Raw genomic sequence first — 27013 nt, forward strand, 5'->3', positions numbered from 1 at the left:
TCCGTTCCTCGTCCTTACTCTCCTACATCAGACACTGCTTCACCTGCACTGTTCCTCGTCCTTACTCTCCTACATCAGACACCGCTTCACCTGCTCTCCGTTCCCCATCCTTACTCTCCTACATCATCAGACACCACTTCACCTGCTCTCCGTTCCTTATCCTTACTCTCCTACATCATCAGACACCACTTCACCTGCTCTCCGTTCCTCGTTCTTACTCTCCTACATCATCAGACACCACTTCACCTGCTCTCCGTTCCTCGTCCTTACTCTCCTACATCATCAGACACCACTTCACCTGCTCTCCGTTCCTGTCCTTACTCTCCTACATCAGACACCGCTTCACCTGCTCTCCGTTCCCCATCCTTACTCTCCTACATCATCAGACACCGCTTCACCTGCTCTCCGTTCCTTGTGCTTACTCTCCTACATCATCAGACACCACTTCACCTGCTCTCCGTTCCTCGTCCTTACTCTCCTACATCAGACACCGCTTCACCTGCTCTCCGTTCCCCATCCTTACTCTCCTACATCATCAGACACCACTTCACCTGCTCTCCGTTCCTCGTCCTTACTCTCCTACATTATCAGACACCACTTCACCTGCTATCCGTTCCTCGTTCTTAATCTCCTACATCATCAGACACCACTTCACCTGCTCTCCGTTCCTCGTCCTTACTCTCCTACATCAGACATCGCTTCACCTGCTCTCCGTTTCCCATCCTTACTCTCCTACATCATCAGACACCACTTCACCTGCTCTCCGTTCCTCGTCCTTACTCTCCTACATCATCAGACACCGCTTCACCTGCTCTCCGTTCCTCGTCCTTACTCTCCTACATCATCAGACACCACTTCACCTGCTCTCCGTTCCTCGTCCTTACTCTCCTACATCAGACACCGCTTCACCTGCTCTCCGTTCCCCATCCTTACTCTCCTACATCATCAGACACCACTTCACCTGCTCTCCGTTCCTCGTCCTTACTCTCCTACATCAGACACCGCTTCACCTGCTCTCCGTTCCCCATCCTTACTCTCCTACATCATCAGACACTGCTTCATCTGCTCTCCGTTCTCTGTCCTTACTCTCCTACATCAGACACCGCTTCACCTGCTCTCCGTTCCCCATCCTTACTCTCCTACATCATCAGACACCACTTCACCTGCTCTCCGTTCCTCGTCCTTACTCTCCTACATCATCAGACACCACTTCACCTGCTCTCCGTTCCTCGTTCTTACTCTCCTACATCATCAGACACCACTTCACCTGCTCTCCGTTCCTCGTCCTTACTCTCCTACATCATCAGACACCACTTCACCTGCTCTCCGTTCCTCGTTCTTACTCTCCTACATCATCAGACACCACTTCACCTGCTCTCCGTTCCTCGTCCTTACTCTCCTACATCATCAGACACCGCTTCACCTGCTCTCCGTTCCTTGTGCTTACTCTCCTACATCATCAGACACCACTTCACCTGCTCTCCGTTCCTCGTCCTTACTCTCCTACATCAGACACCGCTTCACCTGCTCTCCGTTCCCCATCCTTACTCTCCTACATCATCAGACACCGCTTCACCTGCTCTCCGTTCCCCATCCTTACTCTCCTACATCATCAGACACCAATTCACCTGCTCTCCGTTCCTCGTCCTTACTCTCCTACATCAGACACCGCTTCACCTGCTCTCCGTTCCCCATCCTTACTCTCCTACATCATCAGACACCACTTCAATTGCTCTCCGTTCCTCGTTCTTACTCTCCTACATCATCAGACACCACTTCACCTGCTCTCCGTTCCTCGTCCTTACTCTCCTACATCATCAGACACCACTTCACCTGCTCTCCGTTCCTGTCCTTACTCTCCTACATCAGACACCGCTTCACCTGCACTCCGTTCTCCGTCCTTACTCTCCTACATCAGACACCGCTTCACCTGCTCTCCGTTCTCCGGTCTTACTCTCCTACATCAGACACCGCTTCACCTGCTCTCCGTTCCCCATCCTTACTCTCCTACATCAGACACCGCTTCACCTGCACTGTTCCTCGTCCTTACTCTCCTACATCAGACACCGCTTCACCTGCTCTCCGTTCTCCGGTCTTACTCTCCTACATCAGACACCGCTTCACCTGCTCTCCGTTCCCCATCCTTACTCTCCTACATCAGACACCGCTTCACCTGCTCTCCGGTCTCCGGTCTTACTCTCCTACATCAGACACCGCTTCACCTGCTCTCCGTTCCCCATCCTTACTCTCCTACATCAGACACCGCTTCACCTGCTCTCCGGTCTCCGGTCTTACTCTCCTACATCAGACACCGCTTCACCTGCTCTCCGTTCCCCATCCTTACTCTCCTACATCAGACACCGCTTCACCTGCTCTCCGTTCTCCGGTCTTACTCTCCTACATCAGACACCGCTTCACCTGCTCTCCGTTCCCCATCCTTACTCTCCTACATCAGACACCGCTTCACCTGCTCTCCGGTCTCCGGTCTTACTCTCCTACATCAGACACCGCTTCACCTGCTCTCCGTTCCCCATCCTTACTCTCCTACATCAGACACCGCTTCACCTGCTCTCCGGTCTCCGGTCTTACTCTCCTACATCAGACACCGCTTCACCTGCTCTCCGTTCTCCATCCTTACTCTCCTACATCAGACACCGCTTCACCTGCTCTCCGTTCTCCGGTCTTACTCTCCTACATCAGACACCGCTTCACCTGCGCTCCGTTCTCCATCCTTACTCTCCTACATCAGACACCGCTTCACCTGCTCTCCGTTCCTTGTGCTTACTCTCCTACATCATCAGACACCGCTTCACCTGCTCTCCGTTCCTCGTCCTTACTCTCCTACATCAGACACCGCTTCACCTGCGCTCCGTTCCCCATCCTTACTCTCCTACATCATCAGACACCGCTTCACCTGCTCTCCGTTCCCCATCCTTACTCTCCTACATCATCAGACACCAATTCACCTGCTCTCCGTTCCTCGTCCTTACTCTCCTACATCAGACACCGCTTCACCTGCTCTCCGTTCCCCATCCTTACTCTCCTACATCATCAGACACCACTTCACCTGCTCTCCGTTCCTCGTTCTTACTCTCCTACATCATCAGACACCACTTCACCTGCTCTCCGTTTCTCGTCCTTACTCTCCTACATCATCAGACACCACTTCACCTGCTCTCCGTTCCTGTCCTTACTCTCCTACATCAGACACCGCTTCACCTGCTCTCCGTTCCCCATCCTTACTCTCCTACATCATCAGACACCACTTCACCTGCTCTCCGTTCCTGTCCTTACTCTCCTACATCAGACACCGCTTCACCTGCACTCCGTTCCCCATCCTTACTCTCCTACATCATCAGACACCACTTCACCTGCTCTCCGTTCCTCGTCCTTACTCTCCTACATCAGACACCGCTTCACCTGCTCTCCGTTCCCCATCCTTACTCTCCTACATCATCAGACACCACTTCACCTGCTCTCCGTTCCTGTCCTTACTCTCCTACATCAGACACCGCTTCACCTGCACTCCGTTCTCCGTCCTTACTCTCCTACATCAGACACCGCTTCACCTGCTCTCCGTTCTCCGGTCTTACTCTCCTACATCAGACACCGCTTCACCTGCTCTCCGTTCCCCATCCTTACTCTCCTACATCAGACACCGCTTCACCTGCACTGTTCCTCGTCCTTACTCTCCTACATCAGACACCGCTTCACCTGCTCTCCGTTCCCCATCCTTACTCTCCTACATCAGACACCGCTTCACCTGCTCTCCGGTCTCCGGTCTTACTCTCCTACATCAGACACCGCTTCACCTGCTCTCCGTTCCCCATCCTTACTCTCCTACATCAGACACCGCTTCACCTGCTCTCCGGTCTCCGGTCTTACTCTCCTACATCAGACACCGCTTCACCTGCTCTCCGGTCTCCGGTCTTACTCTCCTACATCAGACACCGCTTCACCTGCTCTCCGTTCCTCGTCCTTACTCTCCTACATCAGACACCGCTTCACCTGCTCTCCGTTCCCCATCCTTACTCTCCGACATCAGACACCGCTTCACCTGCTCTCCGGTCTCCGGTCTTACTCTCCTACATCAGACACCGCTTCACCTGCTCTCCGTTCCCCATCCTTACTCTCCTACATCAGCCACCGCTTAACCTGCGCTCCGTTCACCGTTCTTACTCTTGTACATCATCAGACACCGCTTCACCTGTGCTCCGTTCTCCATCCTTACTCTCCTACATTATCAGACACCGCTTCACCTGCTCTCCGTTCCCCATCCTTACTCTCCTACATCAGACACCGCTTCACCTGCTCTCCGGTCTCCGGTCTTACTCTCCTACATCAGACACCGCTTCACCTGCTCTCCATTCCCCATCCTTACTCTCCTACATCAGACACCGCTTCACCTGCTCTCCGGTCTCCGGTCTTACTCTCCTACATCATCAGACATCGCTTCACCTGCGCTCCGTTCTCCATCCTTACTCTCCTACATCATCAGACATCGCTTCACCTGCTCTCCGTTCCTCGTCCTTACTCTCCTACATCATCAGACACCGCTTCACCTGCTCTCCGTTCCTTGTGCTTACTCTCCTACATCATCAGACACCACTTCACCTGCTCTCCGTTCCTCGTCCTTACTCTCCTACATCAGACACCGCTTCACCTGCTCTCCGTTCCCCATCCTTACTCTCCTACATCATCAGACACCGCTTCACCTGCTCTCCGTTCCCCATCCTTACTCTCCTACATCATCAGACACCAATTCACCTGCTCTCCGTTCCTCGTCCTTACTCTCCTACATCAGACACCGCTTCACCTGCTCTCCGTTCCCCATCCTTACTCTCCTACATCATCAGACACCACTTCAATTGCTCTCCGTTCCTCGTTCTTACTCTCCTACATCATCAGACACCACTTCACCTGCTCTCCGTTCCTCGTCCTTACTCTCCTACATCATCAGACACCACTTCACCTGCTCTCCGTTCCTGTCCTTACTCTCCTACATCAGACACCGCTTCACCTGCACTCCGTTCTCCGTCCTTACTCTCCTACATCAGACACCGCTTCACCTGCTCTCCGTTCTCCGGTCTTACTCTCCTACATCAGACACCGCTTCACCTGCTCTCCGTTCCCCATCCTTACTCTCCTACATCAGACACCGCTTCACCTGCACTGTTCCTCGTCCTTACTCTCCTACATCAGACACCGCTTCACCTGCTCTCCGTTCTCCGGTCTTACTCTCCTACATCAGACACCGCTTCACCTGCTCTCCGTTCCCCATCCTTACTCTCCTACATCAGACACCGCTTCACCTGCTCTCCGGTCTCCGGTCTTACTCTCCTACATCAGACACCGCTTCACCTGCTCTCCGTTCCCCATCCTTACTCTCCTACATCAGACACCGCTTCACCTGCTCTCCGGTCTCCGGTCTTACTCTCCTACATCAGACACCGCTTCACCTGCTCTCCGTTCCCCATCCTTACTCTCCTACATCAGACACCGCTTCACCTGCTCTCCGTTCTCCGGTCTTACTCTCCTACATCAGACACCGCTTCACCTGCTCTCCGTTCCCCATCCTTACTCTCCTACATCAGACACCGCTTCACCTGCTCTCCGGTCTCCGGTCTTACTCTCCTACATCAGACACCGCTTCACCTGCTCTCCGTTCCCCATCCTTACTCTCCTACATCAGACACCGCTTCACCTGCTCTCCGGTCTCCGGTCTTACTCTCCTACATCAGACACCGCTTCACCTGCTCTCCGTTCTCCATCCTTACTCTCCTACATCAGACACCGCTTCACCTGCTCTCCGTTCTCCGGTCTTACTCTCCTACATCAGACACCGCTTCACCTGCGCTCCGTTCTCCATCCTTACTCTCCTACATCAGACACCGCTTCACCTGCTCTCCGTTCCTTGTGCTTACTCTCCTACATCATCAGACACCGCTTCACCTGCTCTCCGTTCCTCGTCCTTACTCTCCTACATCAGACACCGCTTCACCTGCGCTCCGTTCCCCATCCTTACTCTCCTACATCATCAGACACCGCTTCACCTGCTCTCCGTTCCCCATCCTTACTCTCCTACATCATCAGACACCAATTCACCTGCTCTCCGTTCCTCGTCCTTACTCTCCTACATCAGACACCGCTTCACCTGCTCTCCGTTCCCCATCCTTACTCTCCTACATCATCAGACACCACTTCACCTGCTCTCCGTTCCTCGTTCTTACTCTCCTACATCATCAGACACCACTTCACCTGCTCTCCGTTTCTCGTCCTTACTCTCCTACATCATCAGACACCACTTCACCTGCTCTCCGTTCCTGTCCTTACTCTCCTACATCAGACACCGCTTCACCTGCTCTCCGTTCCCCATCCTTACTCTCCTACATCATCAGACACCACTTCACCTGCTCTCCGTTCCTGTCCTTACTCTCCTACATCAGACACCGCTTCACCTGCACTCCGTTCCCCATCCTTACTCTCCTACATCATCAGACACCACTTCACCTGCTCTCCGTTCCTCGTCCTTACTCTCCTACATCAGACACCGCTTCACCTGCTCTCCGTTCCCCATCCTTACTCTCCTACATCATCAGACACCACTTCACCTGCTCTCCGTTCCTGTCCTTACTCTCCTACATCAGACACCGCTTCACCTGCACTCCGTTCTCCGTCCTTACTCTCCTACATCAGACACCGCTTCACCTGCTCTCCGTTCTCCGGTCTTACTCTCCTACATCAGACACCGCTTCACCTGCTCTCCGTTCCCCATCCTTACTCTCCTACATCAGACACCGCTTCACCTGCACTGTTCCTCGTCCTTACTCTCCTACATCAGACACCGCTTCACCTGCTCTCCGTTCCCCATCCTTACTCTCCTACATCAGACACCGCTTCACCTGCTCTCCGGTCTCCGGTCTTACTCTCCTACATCAGACACCGCTTCACCTGCTCTCCGTTCCCCATCCTTACTCTCCTACATCAGACACCGCTTCACCTGCTCTCCGGTCTCCGGTCTTACTCTCCTACATCAGACACCGCTTCACCTGCTCTCCGGTCTCCGGTCTTACTCTCCTACATCAGACACCGCTTCACCTGCTCTCCGTTCCTCGTCCTTACTCTCCTACATCAGACACCGCTTCACCTGCTCTCCGTTCCCCATCCTTACTCTCCGACATCAGACACCGCTTCACCTGCTCTCCGGTCTCCGGTCTTACTCTCCTACATCAGACACCGCTTCACCTGCTCTCCGTTCCCCATCCTTACTCTCCTACATCAGCCACCGCTTAACCTGCGCTCCGTTCACCGTTCTTACTCTTGTACATCATCAGACACCGCTTCACCTGTGCTCCGTTCTCCATCCTTACTCTCCTACATTATCAGACACCGCTTCACCTGCTCTCCGTTCCCCATCCTTACTCTCCTACATCAGACACCGCTTCACCTGCTCTCCGGTCTCCGGTCTTACTCTCCTACATCAGACACCGCTTCACCTGCTCTCCATTCCCCATCCTTACTCTCCTACATCAGACACCGCTTCACCTGCTCTCCGGTCTCCGGTCTTACTCTCCTACATCATCAGACATCGCTTCACCTGCGCTCCGTTCTCCATCCTTACTCTCCTACATCATCAGACATCGCTTCACCTGCGCTCCGTTCTCCATCCTTACTCTCCTACATCATCAGACATCGCTTCACCTGCGCTCCGTTCTCCATCCCTGCTATTCTACACTAGCAGACTGCTTCATTTTAGCCCTCCCTTCATTCCCCTGTGCCACCCTCCTACCTTTGGAACCCTTTTACCCCTGCTTCCCGTTCCCCATCGTTACTCTCCTTTCCTTCAGACCTTGCTTCTCCTGCACTCGGTTGTAGTGGGGGCTGGTAGGACCTCTGGTCCCCTTGCCTCCTTCTGTCTTCCACATTCCCTCTGCACCTGCCTGGATCCTGCAGGCAGTCTCCTCTCTTCTCAGTGAGTTACTACTGATGTTGTCTGTGGAGTATCCCTGTGATGTCCCCCTCATGCTCTCTTCTTGTGCTCACAGAAAGCTGCAGTCCATGTCTTTGCACGAGGACACCTTTGGAAATGAAGGCATCAAGCTGCTCGCGCCTGTGCTCAGGACTCTGGACTTAACAACGTTATCGTGAGTAAAGTTTCCTTTTACACTGAGTTGTGTGTCTGGCACTCATTGGGACAGCACTAAAGTGACAACACGTAGGGAAAGTGCTGCACAATGTACAAGTCTGCGGTCACTGCAGCGCAGTGAGTGACCAGGTCTATCCTTACACCCGTGCAGCGCAGTGAGTGACCAAGTCTATCCTTACGAGTGACCAGGGCCATCCTTACACCACTGCAGGGTACCCAGCCCCCAACCACTGATGCCACCTGCCCAGCCCCCAACCACGGATGCCACCTGCCCAGCCCCCAACCACGGATGCCACCTGTCAGCCCACAACCACTGATGCCACCTGCCCAGCCCTCAACCACGGATGCCACCTGCCCAGCCCCCAACCCCTGATGCCACCTGCCCAGCCCCCAACAACGGATGCCACCTGCCCAGCCCCATCCACTGATGCCACCTGTCAGCACCCAACCACTGATGACACCTGCCCAGCCCCCAACAACGGATGCCACCTGCCCAGCCCCATCCACTGATGCCACCTGTCAGCACCCAACCACTGATGACACCTGCCCAGCCCCCAACCACTGATGCCACCTGCCCAGCCCCATCCACTGATGCCACCTGCCCAGCACCCAACCACTGATGACACCTGCCCAGCCCCCAACTACTGATGCCACCTGCCCAGCCCCATCCACTGATGCCACCTGCCCAGCCCCATCCACTGATGCCACCTGCCCAGCCCCCAACCACTGATGCCACCTGCCCAGCACCCAACCACTGATGCCACCTGCCCAGCCCCCAACCACTGATGCCACCTGCCCAGCCCCCAACCACTGATGCCACCTGCCCAGCCCCCAACCACTGATGCCACCTGCCCAGCACCCAACCACTGATGCCACCTGCCCAGCCCCCAACCACTGATGCCACCTGCCCAGCCCCCAACCACTGATGCCACCTGCCCGGCCCCCAACCACTGATGCCACCTGCCCAGCCCCCAACCACTGATGCCACCTGCCCAGCCCCCAACCACGGATGCCACCTGCCCAGCCCCCAACCACGGATGCCACCTGTCAGCCCACAACCACTGATGCCACCTGCCCAGCCCTCAACCACGGATGCCACCTGCCCAGCCCCCAACCCCTGATGCCACCTGCCCAGCCCCCAACAACGGATGCCACCTGCCCAGCCCCATCCACTGATGCCACCTGTCAGCACCCAACCACTGATGACACCTGCCCAGCCCCCAACAACGGATGCCACCTGCCCAGCCCCATCCACTGATGCCACCTGTCAGCACCCAACCACTGATGACACCTGCCCAGCCCCCAACCACTGATGCCACCTGCCCAGCCCCATCCACTGATGCCACCTGCCCAGCACCCAACCACTGATGACACCTGCCCAGCCCCCAACTACTGATGCCACCTGCCCAGCCCCATCCACTGATGCCACCTGCCCAGCCCCATCCACTGATGCCACCTGCCCAGCCCCCAACCACTGATGCCACCTGCCCAGCACCCAACCACTGATGCCACCTGCCCAGCCCCCAACCACTGATGCCACCTGCCCAGCCCCCAACCACTGATGCCACCTGCCCAGCCCCCAACCACTGATGCCACCTGCCCAGCACCCAACCACTGATGCCACCTGCCCAGCACCCAACCACTGATGCCACCTGCCCAGCACCCAACCACTGATGCCACCTGCCCAGCCCCCAACCACTGATGCCACCTGCCCAGCCCCATCCACTGATGCCACCTGCCCAGCCCCCAACCACTGATGCCACCTGCCCAGCCCCATACACTGATGCCACCTGCCCAGCACCCAACCACTGATGACACCTGCCCAGCCCCCAACTACTGATGCCACCTGCCCAGCCCCCAACCACTGATGCCACCTGCCCAGCCCCCATCCACTGATGCCACCTGCCCAGCCCCCATCCACTGATGCCACCTGCTCAGCCCACAACCACTGATGCTACCTGTCAGGCCCCAACCACTGATGCCACCTGTCCAGCCCCCAACCACTGATGCCACCTGCCCAGCACCCAACCACTGATGCCACCTGCCCAGCTCCCAACCACTGATGCCACCTGCCCAGTCCCCAACCACTGATGCCACCTGCTCTGCCCCCAACCACTGATGCCACCTGCTCTGCCCCCAAGCACTGAAGCCACCTGTGCCGCCTCAACCACTGATGCCACCTGCCCAGCCCCCAACCACTGATGCCACCTGCCCAGCCCCCAACCACTGATGCCACCTACCCAGCCCCCATCCACTGATGCCACCTGCGCCGCCCCAACCACTGATGCCACCTGCCCAGCCACCAACTATTGATGCCACCTGCCCAGCCCCCAACCACTGATGCCACCTGTCAGCCCCCAACCATGGATGCCACCTGACCAGCCCCCAACCACTGATGCCACCTGTCAGCCCCCAACCATGGATGCCACCTGCTCAGCCCACAACCACTGATGCCACCTGCCCAGCACCCAACCACTGATGCCACCTGTCAGCCCCCAACCACTGATGCCACTTGCCCAGCCTCCAACCACTGATGCCACCTGCCCAGCCCCCAACCCCTGATGCCACCTGCTCAGCCCACACCCACTGATGCCACCTGCCTAGCCCACAACCACTGATGCCACCTGCCCAGCCCACAACCACTGATGCCACCTGTCCAGCCCTCAACCACTGATGCCACCTGTGCCCAGCCTCAACCACTGATGCCACCTGTCCAACCCCCAAGCACTGATGCCACCTGCCCAGCCCCCACCCACTGATGCCACCTGCGCCGCCCCAACCACTGATGCCACCTGTGCCACCCCAACCACTGATGCCACCTGTGCCGCTACCAATCACTGATGCCACCTGCTCTGCCCCAACCCCTGATTCCACCTGCGCAGCCCCCGACCACTGATGCCACCTGCTCTGCCCCAACCACTGATGCCACCTGCCCGGCCCCCAACCACTGATGCCACCTGCCTGGCCCCCAACCACTGATGTCACCTGCCCAGCCCCCAACTACTGATGCCACCTGCCCAGCCCCAACCACTGATGCCACCTGTCAGCCCCCAACCACTGATGCCACCTGTCAGCCCCCAACCACTGATGCCACCTGCCCAGCCCCCAACCACTGATGCCACCTGCCCAGCACCCAACCACTGATGCCACCTGCCCAGCCCCCAACCACTGATGCCACCTGCCCAGCCCCCAACCACTGATGCCACCTGCTCAGCCCACAACCACTGATGCCACCTGTGCCGCTACCAATCACTGATGCTACCTGTTCTGCCCCAACCCCTGATTCCACCTGCGCAGCCCCCGACCACTGATGCCACCTGCTCTGCCCCCAACCACTGATGCCACCTGCGCAGCCCCCAACCACTGATGCCACCTGCCCAGCCCCAACCACTGATGCCACCTGCGCTGCCCCCAACCACTGATGCCACCTGCGCCGCCCCCAACCACTGATGCCACCTGCTCTTCCCCCAACCCCTGATGCCACCTGCACAGCCTCAACCACTGATGCCACCTGCTCTGCCCCAACCACTAATGCCACCTGCGAAGCCCCCAACCACTAATGCCACCTGCGACGACCCCAACCACTGATGCCACCTGCGATGCCCCCAACCACTGATGCCACCTGCGACGCCCCAACCACTGATGCCACCTGCGCAGCCATTGACATGTTACTATCCACCTTGATACCAAGGCTTTTCACTACTGGCAAGGATTTGGGGACAGGGCTTAACTCACAGGCCCGAAAGCCGCCCATCCATGGATTTCCCTTTGTGGTAATAGCCAAAACCTCTGTCTCATCTGGATTCACTTTCAGAGAGTTCACTGTCCTCCTGTTCACAGTGAACCTGAGAATATTCAGCCCGTTCGACTGCGCCTGCGTGGAGCGCTCCCTCAGGAAGACCAGCTGGGTATCGTCTGCATAGTTAAGCAGTTGGCAATCCAACGGTGCTAATGGTGCAATCAAAGGATATAAATTGATAAACAACAATGGGGACAATGGAGATCCCTGAGGGACCCCGCAGGAAGGTGAACCTTCTCTAGAAACATGTGAACCCAACGGCACCCTCTGTGGCCGGTCGTTCAAGAACGAAGAAATCCACAGAAGTGCGGACCCTGTGATCGCGATGGTCCACCCCATCCAATGCTGCTGCACGGCCCAGCAGGATCCACGCGGAGGACTCGTTCTTATCTGCCGCCAGTCTGAGCTCATCCCGTACGGAGAGCATCACCAACTCAGTACTATGAGGGGCCCCAAAGCCTGATTGGTGAGAATGGAGCAAATATTGGTCTTCAATGAATTTCGTAAGAGTTTTATTTACATACCGCTCCAACCTTTTTACGGGAAATGGTAACAGGGATGCTCGGCGGTAGTTCCTTAAATTGTTTGGGTCCGCCCTGGCATTCTTCAATAGTCGGCTAACTATACCCTTCTTAAAAGTCACATCCAAAGAGGCATTCAGGAGGGACACAAACTTATCCTCCACAACAGGATAGGTCGTTTTAAACACCTTGGGTTGGCAAGGATCTTCCAGCGAGCCTAATTTAACCGCTGCCAGTAGCGGGACCAGGGTCTCTAGATCCAGTAATGGGATTGTTGAAAACATCTCACCCTGATAACCAGGCGCATCCGCCACTATCCGTAGGAACGGACATAGCGGGGTGCTCCTTACATCATTCAGGGTTTCCTTGAACTTTGCATCCTATTCCATTCCTCAGGATCCTTTACCGAGGCCGGCTCTTTAGTCCGGCTCGACCCATTGAGCACCTTACTGGTGTTCCTTTGCCGACCACTAGCTTCAGTGATCCTTGTCATAAACGATTGCGTTGGTTGCCGCAGTCGCTCTATTATAAATGCCCAGCTCCACTTTGGTCCTCCTCAGAGCCTCTGGCTCGTAGCGCTTGCGCCATGTCCTCTCGCACTGTCGTTTCTCCTAACTAAGTGCAGCGGTGCCCCGGGGGCGCACATGATTCTATTTCTTACTCTTTTACTGCGAGCAGGAGCCACCCTATCTGTGGCATGCTGAATCCCACCTAAAACCATGCACATGCCTGTTCCACATCCTCAGTGCTACTGGGTGGGTGTATTACATCCTTTAAAGCAGCCTCTGCCAGGTGAGTTTCATCTATTTGCGACCAGTTGCGTAGTATGCGCCACACTGGCAAACGACAATCAAGCTGGGTTGGCGATGGGATTCTGAACCTAATTTGATGATGATCTGACCATCCACAGGGCTCAATCCCTGATATCCTGGCCAACGGTCGAGTGGACCATGTCAGATCTAAGGTCTGACCCTTCTCATGGGTCTGAATCTCCACTAATTGCTCCAAGCCCAACATTTCCATCCCTTCATCAACCCCATCAGCAGAGGGACCCCTTGGAATGAGATCCCAGCTGAATTTAAAGTCCACCACCACTACTGTCGGATTGCATCTAGAGCACACATCACTCATCACCTCAAGAAATAGTGGATTAAAATGGGGAGTTGTCCAAGGCGGGCAACACAGCTAAACTTCAGATCTATTTTCATCCCAAAGACCTTGGCCCCATCTATACTTTTGACGGCCTGTCTCTGTGACTAGCTGTTTCTGGGCGATCAATACCACCTCTCCGCCTCTTTTGCCACCCTGCCGATTATGCAGAAGGATGTGGCAGTCCAGGGCAGGGCCGCAAGTATACCCGGGTCTGACCCGGCCTCCAGCCAAGTTTCAGTCAATGCCAAATCATCTCGCTCTTCTTCCGGCAGTAAGGAGAATCCATCACTGTTTGTGGAGGGGGCGCATATTCAACAGCATCGCACTGAGCCCCTTCCCCGGGCCCACTGTCTTAGTTATAATAATGTTGTAGGAAATGGGATCCCCGGCCGACCCGAGCTTGCGCCAGAGTCAGTCCGAGACCCCCACTCCCCCGTCAGGGCCAGGGGGTCACCCACCAAGACAACCCCTACTCACCCTCTAGGTAACGTGGCGCGAGCAGCCAGGCCTATCTCGGAGGTCATGTGTAAAGCATTTGCGCACGCACCCCCAGCAACAACCTCCCGGGCCCCCCCCACAAAAGGAACTCCACACCAGGTATATATGAAAATAGTCTTTGTATTAAAAAGGACACATAGGAACACATACCTTACAGGGTGCCAGGGGCACGGGCAGGATTTACAAGGGAAAATATACAGGACAGGGCCATGGGACCACTGCCAGGAATATGCCCATGATGGAGTTGGCATTTAGAACATATAACAACTGGGAGCTTCCTCGAACTAGGACTAGAACACATCATCACCAGGAGCTTAGCATTAGAATACGTCACGCCCCGGGGTTTCATAGGACTAGCAATAGAACTCACTCTAACCAGTATCAACATACATGAGGCGAGGTTATACAGGAGGGATGGAATGGCACGGTACATAACCCCCCCAGACGTACCTATAGGAAGGAAACACAGAATAACTCCCAAGGAGCACAGTTAACATTTAGCGAGTACGTTCAACAGGCCAACTGGCCTTCGGGGGCTAGGACGCCCAAAGTCTCAATGTCAGGGTAGGCTGCAGGTAGCCTACAATAAACCTAAACGTGGCAGCTGCCCACGAAGTGCTGGGCAGCCGTAGAGGATGGGGGCATCACGTTGGAGCTTCGCAGGCTCGGAAACAAAGATGCTGGGAATGCGCCAAATGCGCAAGGGCCACGTGGGAGCCATCTCGGGGCTCGAGAACAAAATGGTGGGCAGAGCCGTGCAGGCTCATAGGAACAGGGACCAATGTGGAGCCTCTCGGGGCTCAGGGGTACTGGGACGCGGTGGAGCCTACTCGGGCCCATGAGTAACGGGGGAGTCCCTCTCGGGGGACCCGATCTCGCTGGGGCCCCACCGGCCATGAAGGAGCCACTCGGGGCTCAAGGGAGTGGGTGACAGGCGGAGCCTTTCAGGGCTCGCAGGGGTGAGGTGCGACAGAGCCTCTCAAGGCTCAAGAAAGGCAGGGGCCAAAGGTGGAGCCTCTCCGGGCTCATTCTATTTGTGGGGGGACATCGTTGGAGTCCTTCCCGGACTCATGGGCCAAGGGAGGGGCCCTCGTTGGAACACGCCACCCCCCGGGACAGAGGAGCGCGACGGAGCCCGCCCGCACTCACCGATCTCAACGGGCGGCGGCTCCTCGTGGCATCAGCTCCCGTCGGCTTCTACTCGGCGGGACGGTGGCGGGGGCTCTCCCTCCTCGGGGGAAGCCTCGCTGCAGGACAGCCCTCCACCTCCCCGTAGTCAGGCGGCCGAACTCCCCCGGCCTCCGGGGGCGCGGGGGACGCCCTCAGGGTCGGGCCAATCCCGGCGCGGCCCCGTGGTGACGTCCCGGGAGTCCCGGCGGCCAGGACCAATCAGCGGACAGCAATGCTTTCTCCGGGGCCGCCAATGGTAGCGAGGCCCCGGGTAGGAAGGCGGGAGCAGCGCCTCCCCGGCTAACTCCGGGCTGCGGCGGTGACGATCTCAGGAACTGCCGGGGGGCACCGGTTAGTTAACAAAGGGCCATAAATCGAGGTGGGCACTCGATGGGGGTAGGGCAGAATCCCCGGGGCAAGACATGCACCGGTCAGGGGGTGCTCACGATCGGCAAGCAGCATCGAGAACAGCTGCGAGGGGGGGGTGGAAGAAAGCGCTTCCCAAGCGCTAGGCAGCAAGTAGCAACAAAGTCAAGCGCTCCGAGGCGCTAGGGGATCAAAAAGCAGTAGATTCTTGGTAGAGTCCAAGACTCAGGTGGAGCACTGCAGCTCCTAGCAGGAAAAGGCCATTAGGAATCCAGGAGCTGGGCAGGGCCCAGGGAGGTAAGCCAACCCTGAGCCCAAGCAGCAGCCTGCCCCTGGCAGGGTTCCAGTCCGGACAACCAGGAAGAAGAAAAGAGAGAGAGAAGAGGGCACACCCTCCTTTTATACATGAGATCCCTTTGTCTAAAAAGGGGCAGGCAGGATGAGAACCAGCTAGAACTGGTTATAAGGAATTTCTTGTTACTGGCCAGGCTAGGACACCAGACGCACCCCAGGTGGGTGGAGTCAGCATTGTGGGGGACAGCCCAGACCCATACAGGATACAGGCACAGCCCCTCCCTCACTTCAGCCAATCACGCGCCAGCATACTTACTGCACACACACAGCAGGGTCTAGAAGTGGCACTTCCCTTCTAGTCACACACAGGCCGCATACATCATCTTGTAGCATTCAATCTCACGAGCGTGCACATACCAGACTCGACCCGGCACGCCCCACGCATCAGGAACTACCAGAGCCACATACATCCCCCATGCATTCCTATGGGAGGGCAGGTCTCTCTCACCACACACACACTCCGAAGGGGGATCACCATCCCCAGGTCACATATAACAAGCACAAAAATTCAGGGGTGGACCTGCCAGAAGGGCCCAGTCCAACAAATGTCCACTTTTACAGGCAGGTCCTGTACCCTCTATGGCTAAGCCCGTCATGCTCTGCCCACAGATATCAGCCTCAAGATTCACCAATACACCGATGGTACGCGACGCTACTTGAAAGCCTCCTCTGCTTCAGGCATCCGACCCCTCAAACACTGCCCGCACATCATCCCGATCTGGATCTCTAGTGCCTGCCTGAGCTCAGCCCAACCAAGACAGAATTCCTGCTATTTGCCAAGAACATCAAACAAACCACTGTCCAAACCAGTCTTAATGACATGAACCGTGACTTCTTCAAACCCCAACTTTCACTGAAAGTCCCTTCTCTTGGATTCATCCTGGACACCAACCTCTCCCTCAAGGAACACAGTGCCAAAAACCAAAGACTGCCTGGAACCAGCTCCCTTTTCGGAAGGAAGATAACCTGTTTCTTCTAGAAAGAGACTTTGGAACTGCTGTTCAAGCCCTTGTACTCTTGCATCTGGATGGTTACTCTGAGGGATACCAGACTGCACACTGGCACCATTTGGAGGCACCCTGTTTGCTGCAGCTCGTCTCCTCCATGGCCAGAAGAAATATTATCACCGTTGTAAGGATAGAACTCCATTGGCTCCCCTTTCGAACCCTCACCATCTTCCAAACCTGCTGCATCATCTACAAGACATCGCGAGCAGGGACCCTCCTTGTCCTTCAGACACGCTCACCCTCTCTGGTGGTTCTCTGCACAGCCGCAGCCAGGACACCATCAGACTACAGACTAAGAAGTGTAAAAAAGAAAAAGCAAGCCAGCGGGCCTTTTCAGTGTATTCACTCGAGCCGGGAACAACATCATTGTTTGCATCAGAATGGCCCCAACGCTGGTACAATGTAGGAAAGAGTTGAGGACTCGCCTCTTCAAAGGATGCAACATCACGACCATTTACGGTTCATATCCTCGCCTATTACTCATTGGACTTAAGCTCACCATGAACCATGCAGAGCGAAGATTTGGGACGAGGGATTGATAACATCAAAACATCTGTTGTTTACCAGCTGTACTCGACATCTGGGGAATTCTGAATTAGTGGGTGGTGATCTGTCCAAATGTTCAACTTAAACTCCCTTAAGTCTATGCCCATACTAAGGTCACCTTGAATTTTTGTGGCCGAAACTGTTGAGACCAACCACTCTGGGCAGTGCTCCCCTTCCGTCCCCCTGTTCTTCTAACTTTAGTAAACTGTTAGAGACCTGCATTGGCTCCCCGTCAACAAAAGAATCACCTTCCGCCTCCTCACCCACGCACACAAAGCCCTACACGACCAAGGCCCGAGCTACCTCAACAACCGAGTAAACTTCTACGCTCCCAAACGCCACCTCCGATCAGCCAACCACGCCCTCGCCGCCGTCCCCCGCATCCGAAGAGCGACAACATGAGGAAGGTCCTTCTCCTACCTGGCCGCCAAGACCTGGAACTCCCTCCCGACCGACCTGCGCCTGACCCAAGACCACCTCTCCTTCAGGAAGAAGCTGAAGCCCTGGCTGTTCGAGCAGTAACGGCACCCCCCCCCCCCCCCCCCCCCAAATGTTTATTTTCTCATCCTCCAAATGGTGTAACGGTACATGTTGTTTGCACAGAGGTGAACAGTTTTCTCCCAAGTGGCAATTATGTATGTATGTATGTATGTATGTATTTCGATTTATATAGCGCACGATTCACCCAGGGGTCTCAAGGCGCTTGCTTAGGGAACCCGTCCTGGTATTCCCCTGTGAGAAATACCCCGGCAGGGTATTCACAAGGTGAAAGCCAGGCATCCCGCCGCGAGGGGCCGTAGTGATTATGTATGCTCACCTATCATTTCCATGGTAGCACTGGCTCCCAAAATCATTTAAGAATAGTGGGGGCAATGACCTGCATGCTCTGGTCCAGTTACTCACAAAAATAGAAAAACAAGTATAACAACAAACTAAAATATGGAATTGAAATACCAAGTGAAAACAATAAATTAAATTAGAAACTTGGAGCCAGATGTATAACCGTTTTTAGCGGTCGCAAACAGAGAATTGGGCCGTTTGCGGCTGCTAATACTTCTTTCACCATGTGTTCACTCTATTTTGAGGGTCAGTAAACTATTACCGACTCGCAAAATATGGTTTGTGAGTCGCTATTAGGAAGGGGCGTGCTACGGGGGCCCTTCTTGAACAGGATCAACGCACATTCAGGCGATCCTTAAAGACCTTCCTCTTGTCTCTTGTATTTGGATAACTTCACCCCCTTGAACATTTCCCTCAATCTGCCCCTTCTACTGGTCAGATGCTTACCACTGGTTCCCCCACTTCTGGTCTTATATCTACTCATAAGGCTTTCTCACCTTTATCCGTTTCGTGACGCTCTCTGAGGGCACAGTTGGTGGAGAGCAGTGCGGTGCAAATCTGATCATCACAAACACAACCCGGTGACAGCAATGATTGGGAACTCATGTTATTCCCTTTCCTGCCTGTCTCAGAAATCCCACTCCACATCCATTGCTTTGGAAATGACGCTGTCGAGGTTTCATTTGACTCCTCTGCAGTCTTCACCCGCCAGACTCCTCTCCAGAAAGTAGCTGCTCTTCTACAGACTTCAGTGTACACCAATCTGCACAGTGCTCCTCCTCGTCCTCAGACACCATGCTTGCCTGCAGAAACTACCTGCACTTTAATACACACTAATCTGCATATGGCACCCCTCTCCTCCAGAGGGTATCCGCTCCTCTGTAGTCCTCGGGGTCTACAATTGTCTCCAGGAAGTACCTGCTCATCTGGAGACTTCAGTTTACACTCATCGCCAGATAGCAACTTCTCATCTTCCAGTCAGCGTGCACCACACTCGTCTTGAGACCGCGGGTGCTCTTTTTCAGTTCCCAACCCTACTCTCGTGTCCAGAAAGGATTTGCTGTTTGACATAACTCAACTCAGCACTTCCCTCCTTAGTCGTATCTCATCTCCAGAACACACCTGCTCTTGTCCACTCCTCGAAAATGACACTCCTCTTGAGAAGTGCCTGCTCTTGTCCACACTTTGATCCACACTCATCTGCAGGTAGCATCTGTTCTTCCTGCAACTGCTTTTCTCCAGTTCTCAAGCACCATGATCTTTTCCAGAAAGCATCTGTGTTCTCCAGTCTCTGGAAATCACACTTATCTCCAGAAATACCTGCTCTTTTCCACATTCGATCCACATTTATTTCCAGAGGTCAATTATTCTTCTGCAGTTCTCACATATCAGTCCCCTTCCCTCTAGCCTCTCCTCGTCTGAACGTACCTTCTCTGCTGCAGTTGACAGGCACCACACTTGGCTCCCGAGAGCACCTGCACCTTCTGCAGACCTCTGGTACCACACTCAGGTCCAGAAACCATCTTCTCTTCCCCAGTCCTAGGGTACCACCCTTGTGTTCAGTTGCTAATGGCACTGCTGGTATCTCCCTACGCTCCTTTGATATCACTTCGTGTATCTCTTCTGTTCTCACACTCCTTCAGTTTTGGCTGTTTAATGTGACGCCTTTTTTCCATAAATATTGTACTTTTTTTGCTATTTTTCAACACCCATGTTCATTTAGCCGGACAATTCCACATTGGACTTTTTCTAACACTAACATATTTTGGCATACTCTATTACCTTGTTTTGTCTAGGGTAGCACTCTTGTGAGGTTTCACGAGGCAGGGTGTGTGTCTTGTTTCATGCAGCCTACTGTCCACTAGATGCTGCTGCCCTGGTTGTGTCAGGTCTTGTCTCCTTCCAGAATGCATGTGTGTCTTTTATCTTCTTTAACCCTGTGTTGTGTTTTGATCATGGTATGCATGTTTGGGGGTCCTGTGCTTCAAGTGCAGACTACTGTCTGCTGAATGGGGGTCTCGGTGTGAGACTACTTATGGTTTTCCAAGACGCCTTCTGTGTGTGAGCGCTGTGAATAGTGTTGCAGTTCCTGGGTGCCTCTCTGGCACAGTTGGATCTTTGGTTCACTCCAGACTGGGTCACTACAACCATCTGCTTTGCAGAACACACTCGATTGCCCAACTCCCGCCACCCCATAGCGGTGGCCGTGCTTACTGTGTTGTATTTTTTATTTTCTCACTTTGATGATCACTGCAATACTGGGAGAACCACTCAGTTGTGTGCGTTCTGCTCAGAATGCCCATGTTGTGTCCAGAATTGCCTCAGGTGTGCACTTACTTTGTGAAAGTTTTTTCTTCTGGTAGTTTATGAGACTTTGTGCCTTTGATCTTCTTACAGCTTGTGGCACAACAAGCTTACGGATGACTGCATGGCGGCTCTGTCTCCTGCACTTCAAGAGATGAAGAACCTGAAGATTCTGGATATACAACACAACTGCTTCCAGGACGGCAGTGTCCCCGGCCTGCTGGGCACCCTGCAGCGATGCCGGGGGCTTGAAAGGCTCGTGTGAGTACCGCTGCCTTGGAAGCCTGGGCTGGAGGCGCGTATGAGCACCTCAATCTTGGAGGCTGGGGCTCCAGAGGCTAGTATGAGTACCTTGAGTTGGAGGCTTGACCTCGAGAGGCTTGTGTGAGTACATCCCTTTTGTAGGCCTGGGTTCGACAGGTGTGAGTACAGTGCTGCGCTCGAGAGGCTTGTGTGAGTACCCGTGTCTTGGAGGCCTGGTTCTGAGGGGCAGGCGTGAGTACCTCTGACTTGTAGGCATGGGCTCGACAGGTGTGAGTACCTTGAGTTGGAGGCTTGACCTCGAGAGGCTTGTGTGAGTACCTCTGACTTGTAGGCCTGAGTTCGACAGGTGTGAGTACAGTGCTGAGCTTGAGAGGCTTGTGTGAGTACCCGTGTCTTGGAGGCCTGGTTCTGAGGGGCAGGTGTGAGTACCTCTGACTTGGAGGCCTGGGCTCGACAGGTGTGGGTACAGTGCTGAGCTTGAGAGGCTTGTGTGAGTACCCGTGCCTTGGAAGCCTGCTTCTGAGGGGCAGGTGTGAGTACCTCTGACTTGGAGGCCTGGGCTCGACAGGTGTGAGTACCTCTGACTTGGAGGCCTGGGCTCGACAGGTGTGAGTACAGTGCTGAGCTCGAGAGGCTTGTGTGAGTACCCGTGCCTTGGAGGCCTGGGTCTGAGGGGCAGGTGTGAGTACCTCTGACTTGTAGGCCTGGGCTCGACAGGTGTGTGTGGGTACAGTGCTGAGCTTAAGAGGCTTGTGTGAGTACCCGTGCCTTGGAGGCCTGGGTCTGAGGGGCAGGTGTGAGTACCTCTGACTTGGAGGCCTGGGTTCGACAGGTGTGAGTACAGTGCTGAGCTCGAGAGGCTTGTGTGAGTACCCGTGCCTTGGAGGCCTGGGTCTGAGGGGCAGGTGTGAGTACCTCTGACTTGTGGGCCTGGGCTCGACAGGCTTGTGTGAGTACAATTGCTAGTCCTGTCAACCTTAGGGTGGTCTTCTCCCAAACTTTTTTCCTTCTCCCTTCTTGTCTGCAGACATTTTTTTGTTGGTTTTATGTCTCTGTGCACTTTACCACTGCTAATCAGTGCTTACGTGCTTGTGCACTCTCCTTTAAACATGGTAAAACTGACTTATACTCGAATGGCATATGTATTTACCTATAATAGTCACTAGTAAAGTGGTAGTACATGTACCCAGGGCCTGTAAGTTGAATGCTACTAGTGGGCCTGCAACACTTACTGTGCCACCCACTTGATATTTGCACGCTTAATAAAACTTTATCACTATCACTATCTTTCTTTCTTTCTTTCTTTCTTTCTTTCTTTCTTTCTTTCTTTCTTTCTTTCTTTCTTTCTTTCTTTCTTTCTTTCTTTCTTTCTTTCCTTCTTTCTTTCTTCCTTTCTTTCTTTCCTTCTTTTTCTTTCCTTTCTTTCTTTTTATTTTCCATGCTCATCTATCCCTCTTTTCTCCCATCCTTTTTCTTTCTTGCCTTCTTTCCATATTTCTTTCCTTCTTTTTCTATCCTTGTTTTTTCTTTCTTTCCATCTTTCCTTCCTTTTTTCTTTCCGTCTTTGCAATTTTCCTTCCTTCCTTCTTTTCATCTATCATGCCTTCAATACTTTTCTTTTTTCTTTATTTCTTCCCTTCCTTCTTTCTTTCCTTCCTCCCATCTTTCTATCCTTTATTTCCTGCTTTCTTCCTTCCTTCCTTCCTTTCTTTCTTTCTTTCTTTCTTTCTTTCTTTCTTTCTTTCTTTCTTTCTTTCTTTCTTTCTTTCTTTCCTCATTCTTTCTAGCATTCTTTCCTTTTTTTCTGCTTTCTTTCCTTCTGCTTTCTTTCCTTCTATTTTGCTTTCTGTACTCTCATAGCGTTTCCTGATTAAGAGTGCAGTTCTAATGAAGTTGAGCACAGCGCTGCAGATGGCTGCAGTAGCTAATGACCGCAAATAATTAAAACCCTCCTGATAGGAACAGGGACGGATTTCCTTTAAAATGGGCTTGATAAAACATTCCCTTGGGTCTTTATAACGTGTGCAAAACAACATAAAGTGCATTGTGCTCAGATGGGCTACATTATCACTGGGGCAGGGGGTCAGTCTCTCACACCAACCTGCCTGATTGTGGAAAGCCACAAAAAAGTGCCACGTGCAAAGACGAAATCTGGTCATTAGGAAACGTGATTGAACGTGCACGGTAAAAGACAAGTAAAATTGCTGTTGACTTGGCAACACACAATCTAGTAATTCATGATCCCAGTTAGACATACATAATTCAGTACGAAATGCATTTTTTATAACCTGTTTTATATTTTGTTGGTTTCCCTCTGGATTATCATAGTAATTTTCCAAGCCTATTTTATAAAAAGTATCTTTCATATAACGTAGCCAAGGGAGAGACATTGCGTTATCCGGATTCATACAATCTCTAAGGATACTCCTTGAGAAGTCCTCTGAGGTCCAGATTTTCCCCCATAAAAGCAATAGGGCAATATTTATCCGATCTTTTACGTAATCCAGACCCACTTCAGAGTGACAGAAGAATGTTGAAGAACTGATAGGAATCATCAATAACCTTTTTAAGAATTTGTTCTCTAGAATCTGGATCTGCGAGCTTTTATGGTAGCCCCAGACTCCTGCGCCAAAGGCTCAGACATTTCCATTCATATAAAATTAACATTTCTGCTACCGGCTTATTTCCAAGTTTACCAGCAAAGCGAAAAAGCCAGTCTATTATTCGACTGGTATATTGACTCCTAGCCACAATTAGATTATGACGATTTAATTTATTATTGAAAACATTCCCCAGGTAAGTAAAATTTGACACCTTGTCAATGATTTTTTCCTTTACGGTAAATGTTCTTATTTTTGTCGAATTTGGACAACATACCATAATAAATGATTTACTAAAATGTACCTTTAAATCCAATTCCATCATAAATTTGGTAAATGCGTTCAAACTTCTTGGAGGCTATTGGCCGTTAAGGACATCAACACTGTATCATCTGCATAAGACAGCAATGGAACCCGTTTACCTTCTATGCTTAGGAAGTCCAACTGCTGTTCTAACAGGAATGGTTCTAATCCATTTGTATATATTAGGAATAAAAAAGGGCCCAGGATGCAGCCCTGGTGTACCCCCTAGGTGGAAGCAATGGGCCTAGTCTTCTCTCCTCCAGGACCAAAGCGACTAGCTAGAGTGGTAGACGCATGTAGCCTACGCAACAAGGTAATGAGGGGCACTCAGCCATTCATCCTTTTTAGGTTGATAAAGTGTGTTCCAACAACGAGTGAAAATAACAACTGTTAATGATGAGACCTGCAAAAAGACCCTGTTTTGGGGAATTCGCTCTGACAAGTTGTCATGCCCCTAGGTCCCAATTGCTGTACCCGGTGTTCCCTGCGAGGCTCCGATAGCTGTGGTTGGTATAAAAGACGCACCACTTCAGCAGAACGCCGCTTTGCGTTCTAGCGTCTAGCTTCCTATCCGTTTGTATCCGTCCCCGTAGGGTAGCCTGACTTCCGGTTTTCCCTAGTTGTTGCTTCCTGATCCGGTGCTTAGCGTCCTCCGTGCAGGCGTTCAGCTCTCCTAATTCTTGCAGCCCTCTCTTGCGGTTTCGTTACCGCGTTTCATCCTTGGGGCATTTCTGATTCCCTTTGTTTTATTTTGTTCACGGACAAATTTGGAGCAATTTGTGTTTGGCTTTTGGTTTTATCCCCGTTTTCTCCTGTTCCTGGTGCTCCGCCCGACGGCCGGTCTTGTCCCGTCGTCCGGCCGGGTATTGCCTGTCATATATTACTACTCGGTTCACTGGCCGGAGCTGTCTCCCGTCGGGTGAACTACCCAATCAGCCTTCCCCTTGGCAGTTTGAGATAATCTTTGTTTTGGGGCACTTGCGTGGACCAGTGTATGGTGTGTTTTGCTGCTCAGCTACTAGAATCAAGGTAACAGCGCGTTTGCGCTACCTCTATTATTTTCTTGTATGTGGTTAACGTTGCATGTGACAGGTTTTTGATAACTTCTTGGCAGATTACACCTTGTGCATACGTCAGAAGAAAGGTACGCATCACTCATATTCCTCCCTGGAATAGAGTGGGGTACGAATCAAGTATTCCTCATAATTCTCAATAAGAATAGCGTGGTGAGATTCACATACCATTTTCTTGTACATACTGGCATATTTTTGGGGTATAGTGCTCATAATCTTTGTCCTTCTGTTGCACAGGGAGACGACACCAATTTTACCTACCATTTGTATCCCAAAGCCCAGACTGTTAGCTGTGGTAGGTTATATATATATATGCGTTGTGTATTTACACTGTTTTGTAGCAAAGTATAGGTTGTAACGTCTTCCTTCCTTTACAGCCTGCCTACTCACAAAGTATACACGCTGAGGTTCCACAGACAGGACCTGCTATTTCCCCCGTCTTTCCTTGTTTTGTTTCCCTGTTTTGCCCTGGCGTGCCATTCGATACTCTAGAGTCTGATAGAGAGTCGGAAGGCCGTAGGGGAAGACTGAGGACTACTCTCCAAGTTCCTGACGCTCCTGCGGAACGAGCCTGGCAATCATTACACAAGTCTTGTGATAATTAATGCTGTTCTGCTCAGCCAGTGCCTTCTTCTATTATTTCTTGCATTTCAAACTCAGTTTTTCCATCTTCAAAAAAGCCACAATGTGCTTATCTGTATTTTGTTTTGCGCCGTATGTGATTTCCTGCTGTCACTAGCATTGTTCACAAAAGTAATTTACACAGAGTTCGTTAGTGAATTTATTTTCTGTATAAATCCTAAAGGAATAAATTATTCCCCTTTCTGAATCAATTTTTGGAAATGGAAATTAACAAAAATCTGCCCTTCCTTTGATTTGGATGTTGCCCTACAGGACTACAGAGTCAAAAGTCTTTGGAATAACAGAGTAAAGAGTTACAAAAACAACAAGCATTTGCAATGCAATAGGTCTTGCATTTGCGTGATTTTGAGCTATTAGCATTGTAAATAGCAATGCCTTTTATTTAAGTGTTTTGGAAACCAGCAAGCAGTGTGTAAACACGCACTTTGTACTTTTAGTCCTTGCTTATGAGAAGCAAGGCTGGCAGTAAAAGAGACGCAGTTACTGCTTCTCGTAAGCCACGACTATCAGTAGAAAGTGCATGTTTACACACCGCTTGCAGGTTTTTAAAATACATAAATAAAAGGCATTGCTGTATAGAATGCTAATAGCGCAAACTCTCACAAATGCGAGACCTATTGCATTGCAAATGCTTGTTTTGGATCTGCAGCCATCCCGTCTGCTCTTTTTACTACGAAGTCTCTATCAGCATTGAGGTTGAGCAGACTCATTATCCACTCTTGCACAAGCTGTTCACGGGTATCTGCATTGTTTTCACTCTCCTTGGGGATGCCTAACACTCCAAGGTTTCCCCTTCTATTGCTGTTTTCTAATTCAACCAGACTTTCACTTTCTAGAACTGTTCCCTGTCCCCTGGGTGCCTGTATCATCAGGCTGCTCATGTGATGCATCCTCTCAGCCACCCTTAGACTCAGCACTTTATGCAAAACTGCGATTTCCTTGTGTATCATGTCAGTGTTTGCTTTTTCTATTGAGATTGGAGGTTAGATTTGTTTGTCCTCCTGTGGGCCCTCCGTGGTTGTATTCAGGGTACCCTTGTTTATTGAATTAGTCATTGAATGAATTGTGTGAGATTTAGTGCAATGTGCGTCACACGGATCTAGCTGAACGCACTGTGAAGCACTAGGGTACATGTGTGATGTCCCAGTCACTATAAGCGGAGACTGATGGAAGGAAGTCTGGGTTCCAGGTACATATTAGGAGCATGGGTGTTGGCGTTAGCAGAGATTGGTGGAATTTTCTTACTACCCTTGGGGTGGAGGATGGAATTCAGTTCTAGCAAAAATGTATGGTGTGGTGGTACGAGCCACGAGGAGTATGTATGTTAGTGTAAGGCGAGATTGAGAGGTGTGGAGAGGTGGTACAAGCCACTGGAAGGAGGGTGGATATCGGCTTGAGCAGAGTTTAAGGGTGGTGGTACAAGTCATG

At 52.5% G+C, this 27013-nt stretch overlaps 1 protein-coding gene across 2 annotated transcripts in view; it reads left to right on the forward strand.

Annotated features, from left to right (window-relative positions):
* LOC144784981 (NACHT, LRR and PYD domains-containing protein 3-like) overlaps nucleotides 1-27013 on the forward strand; it is a 220492-nt gene that overhangs the window by 89345 nt on the left and 104134 nt on the right. The window contains exons 3-4 of one of the 2 annotated variants that reach the window (XM_078664101.1): nucleotides 8046-8144; nucleotides 20797-20964. In XM_078664101.1, the coding sequence (XP_078520227.1) occupies nucleotides 8046-8144; nucleotides 20797-20964 (267 nt within the window). The remainder of the gene's footprint in view (nucleotides 1-8045; nucleotides 8145-20796; nucleotides 20965-27013) is intronic. The other variant, XM_078664102.1, reaches the window with a different exon arrangement.

Source organism: Lissotriton helveticus, chromosome 10 (genome assembly GCF_964261635.1).
Source record: "Lissotriton helveticus chromosome 10, aLisHel1.1, whole genome shotgun sequence".
Classification (NCBI taxonomy): domain Eukaryota; kingdom Metazoa; phylum Chordata; class Amphibia; order Caudata; family Salamandridae; genus Lissotriton; species Lissotriton helveticus.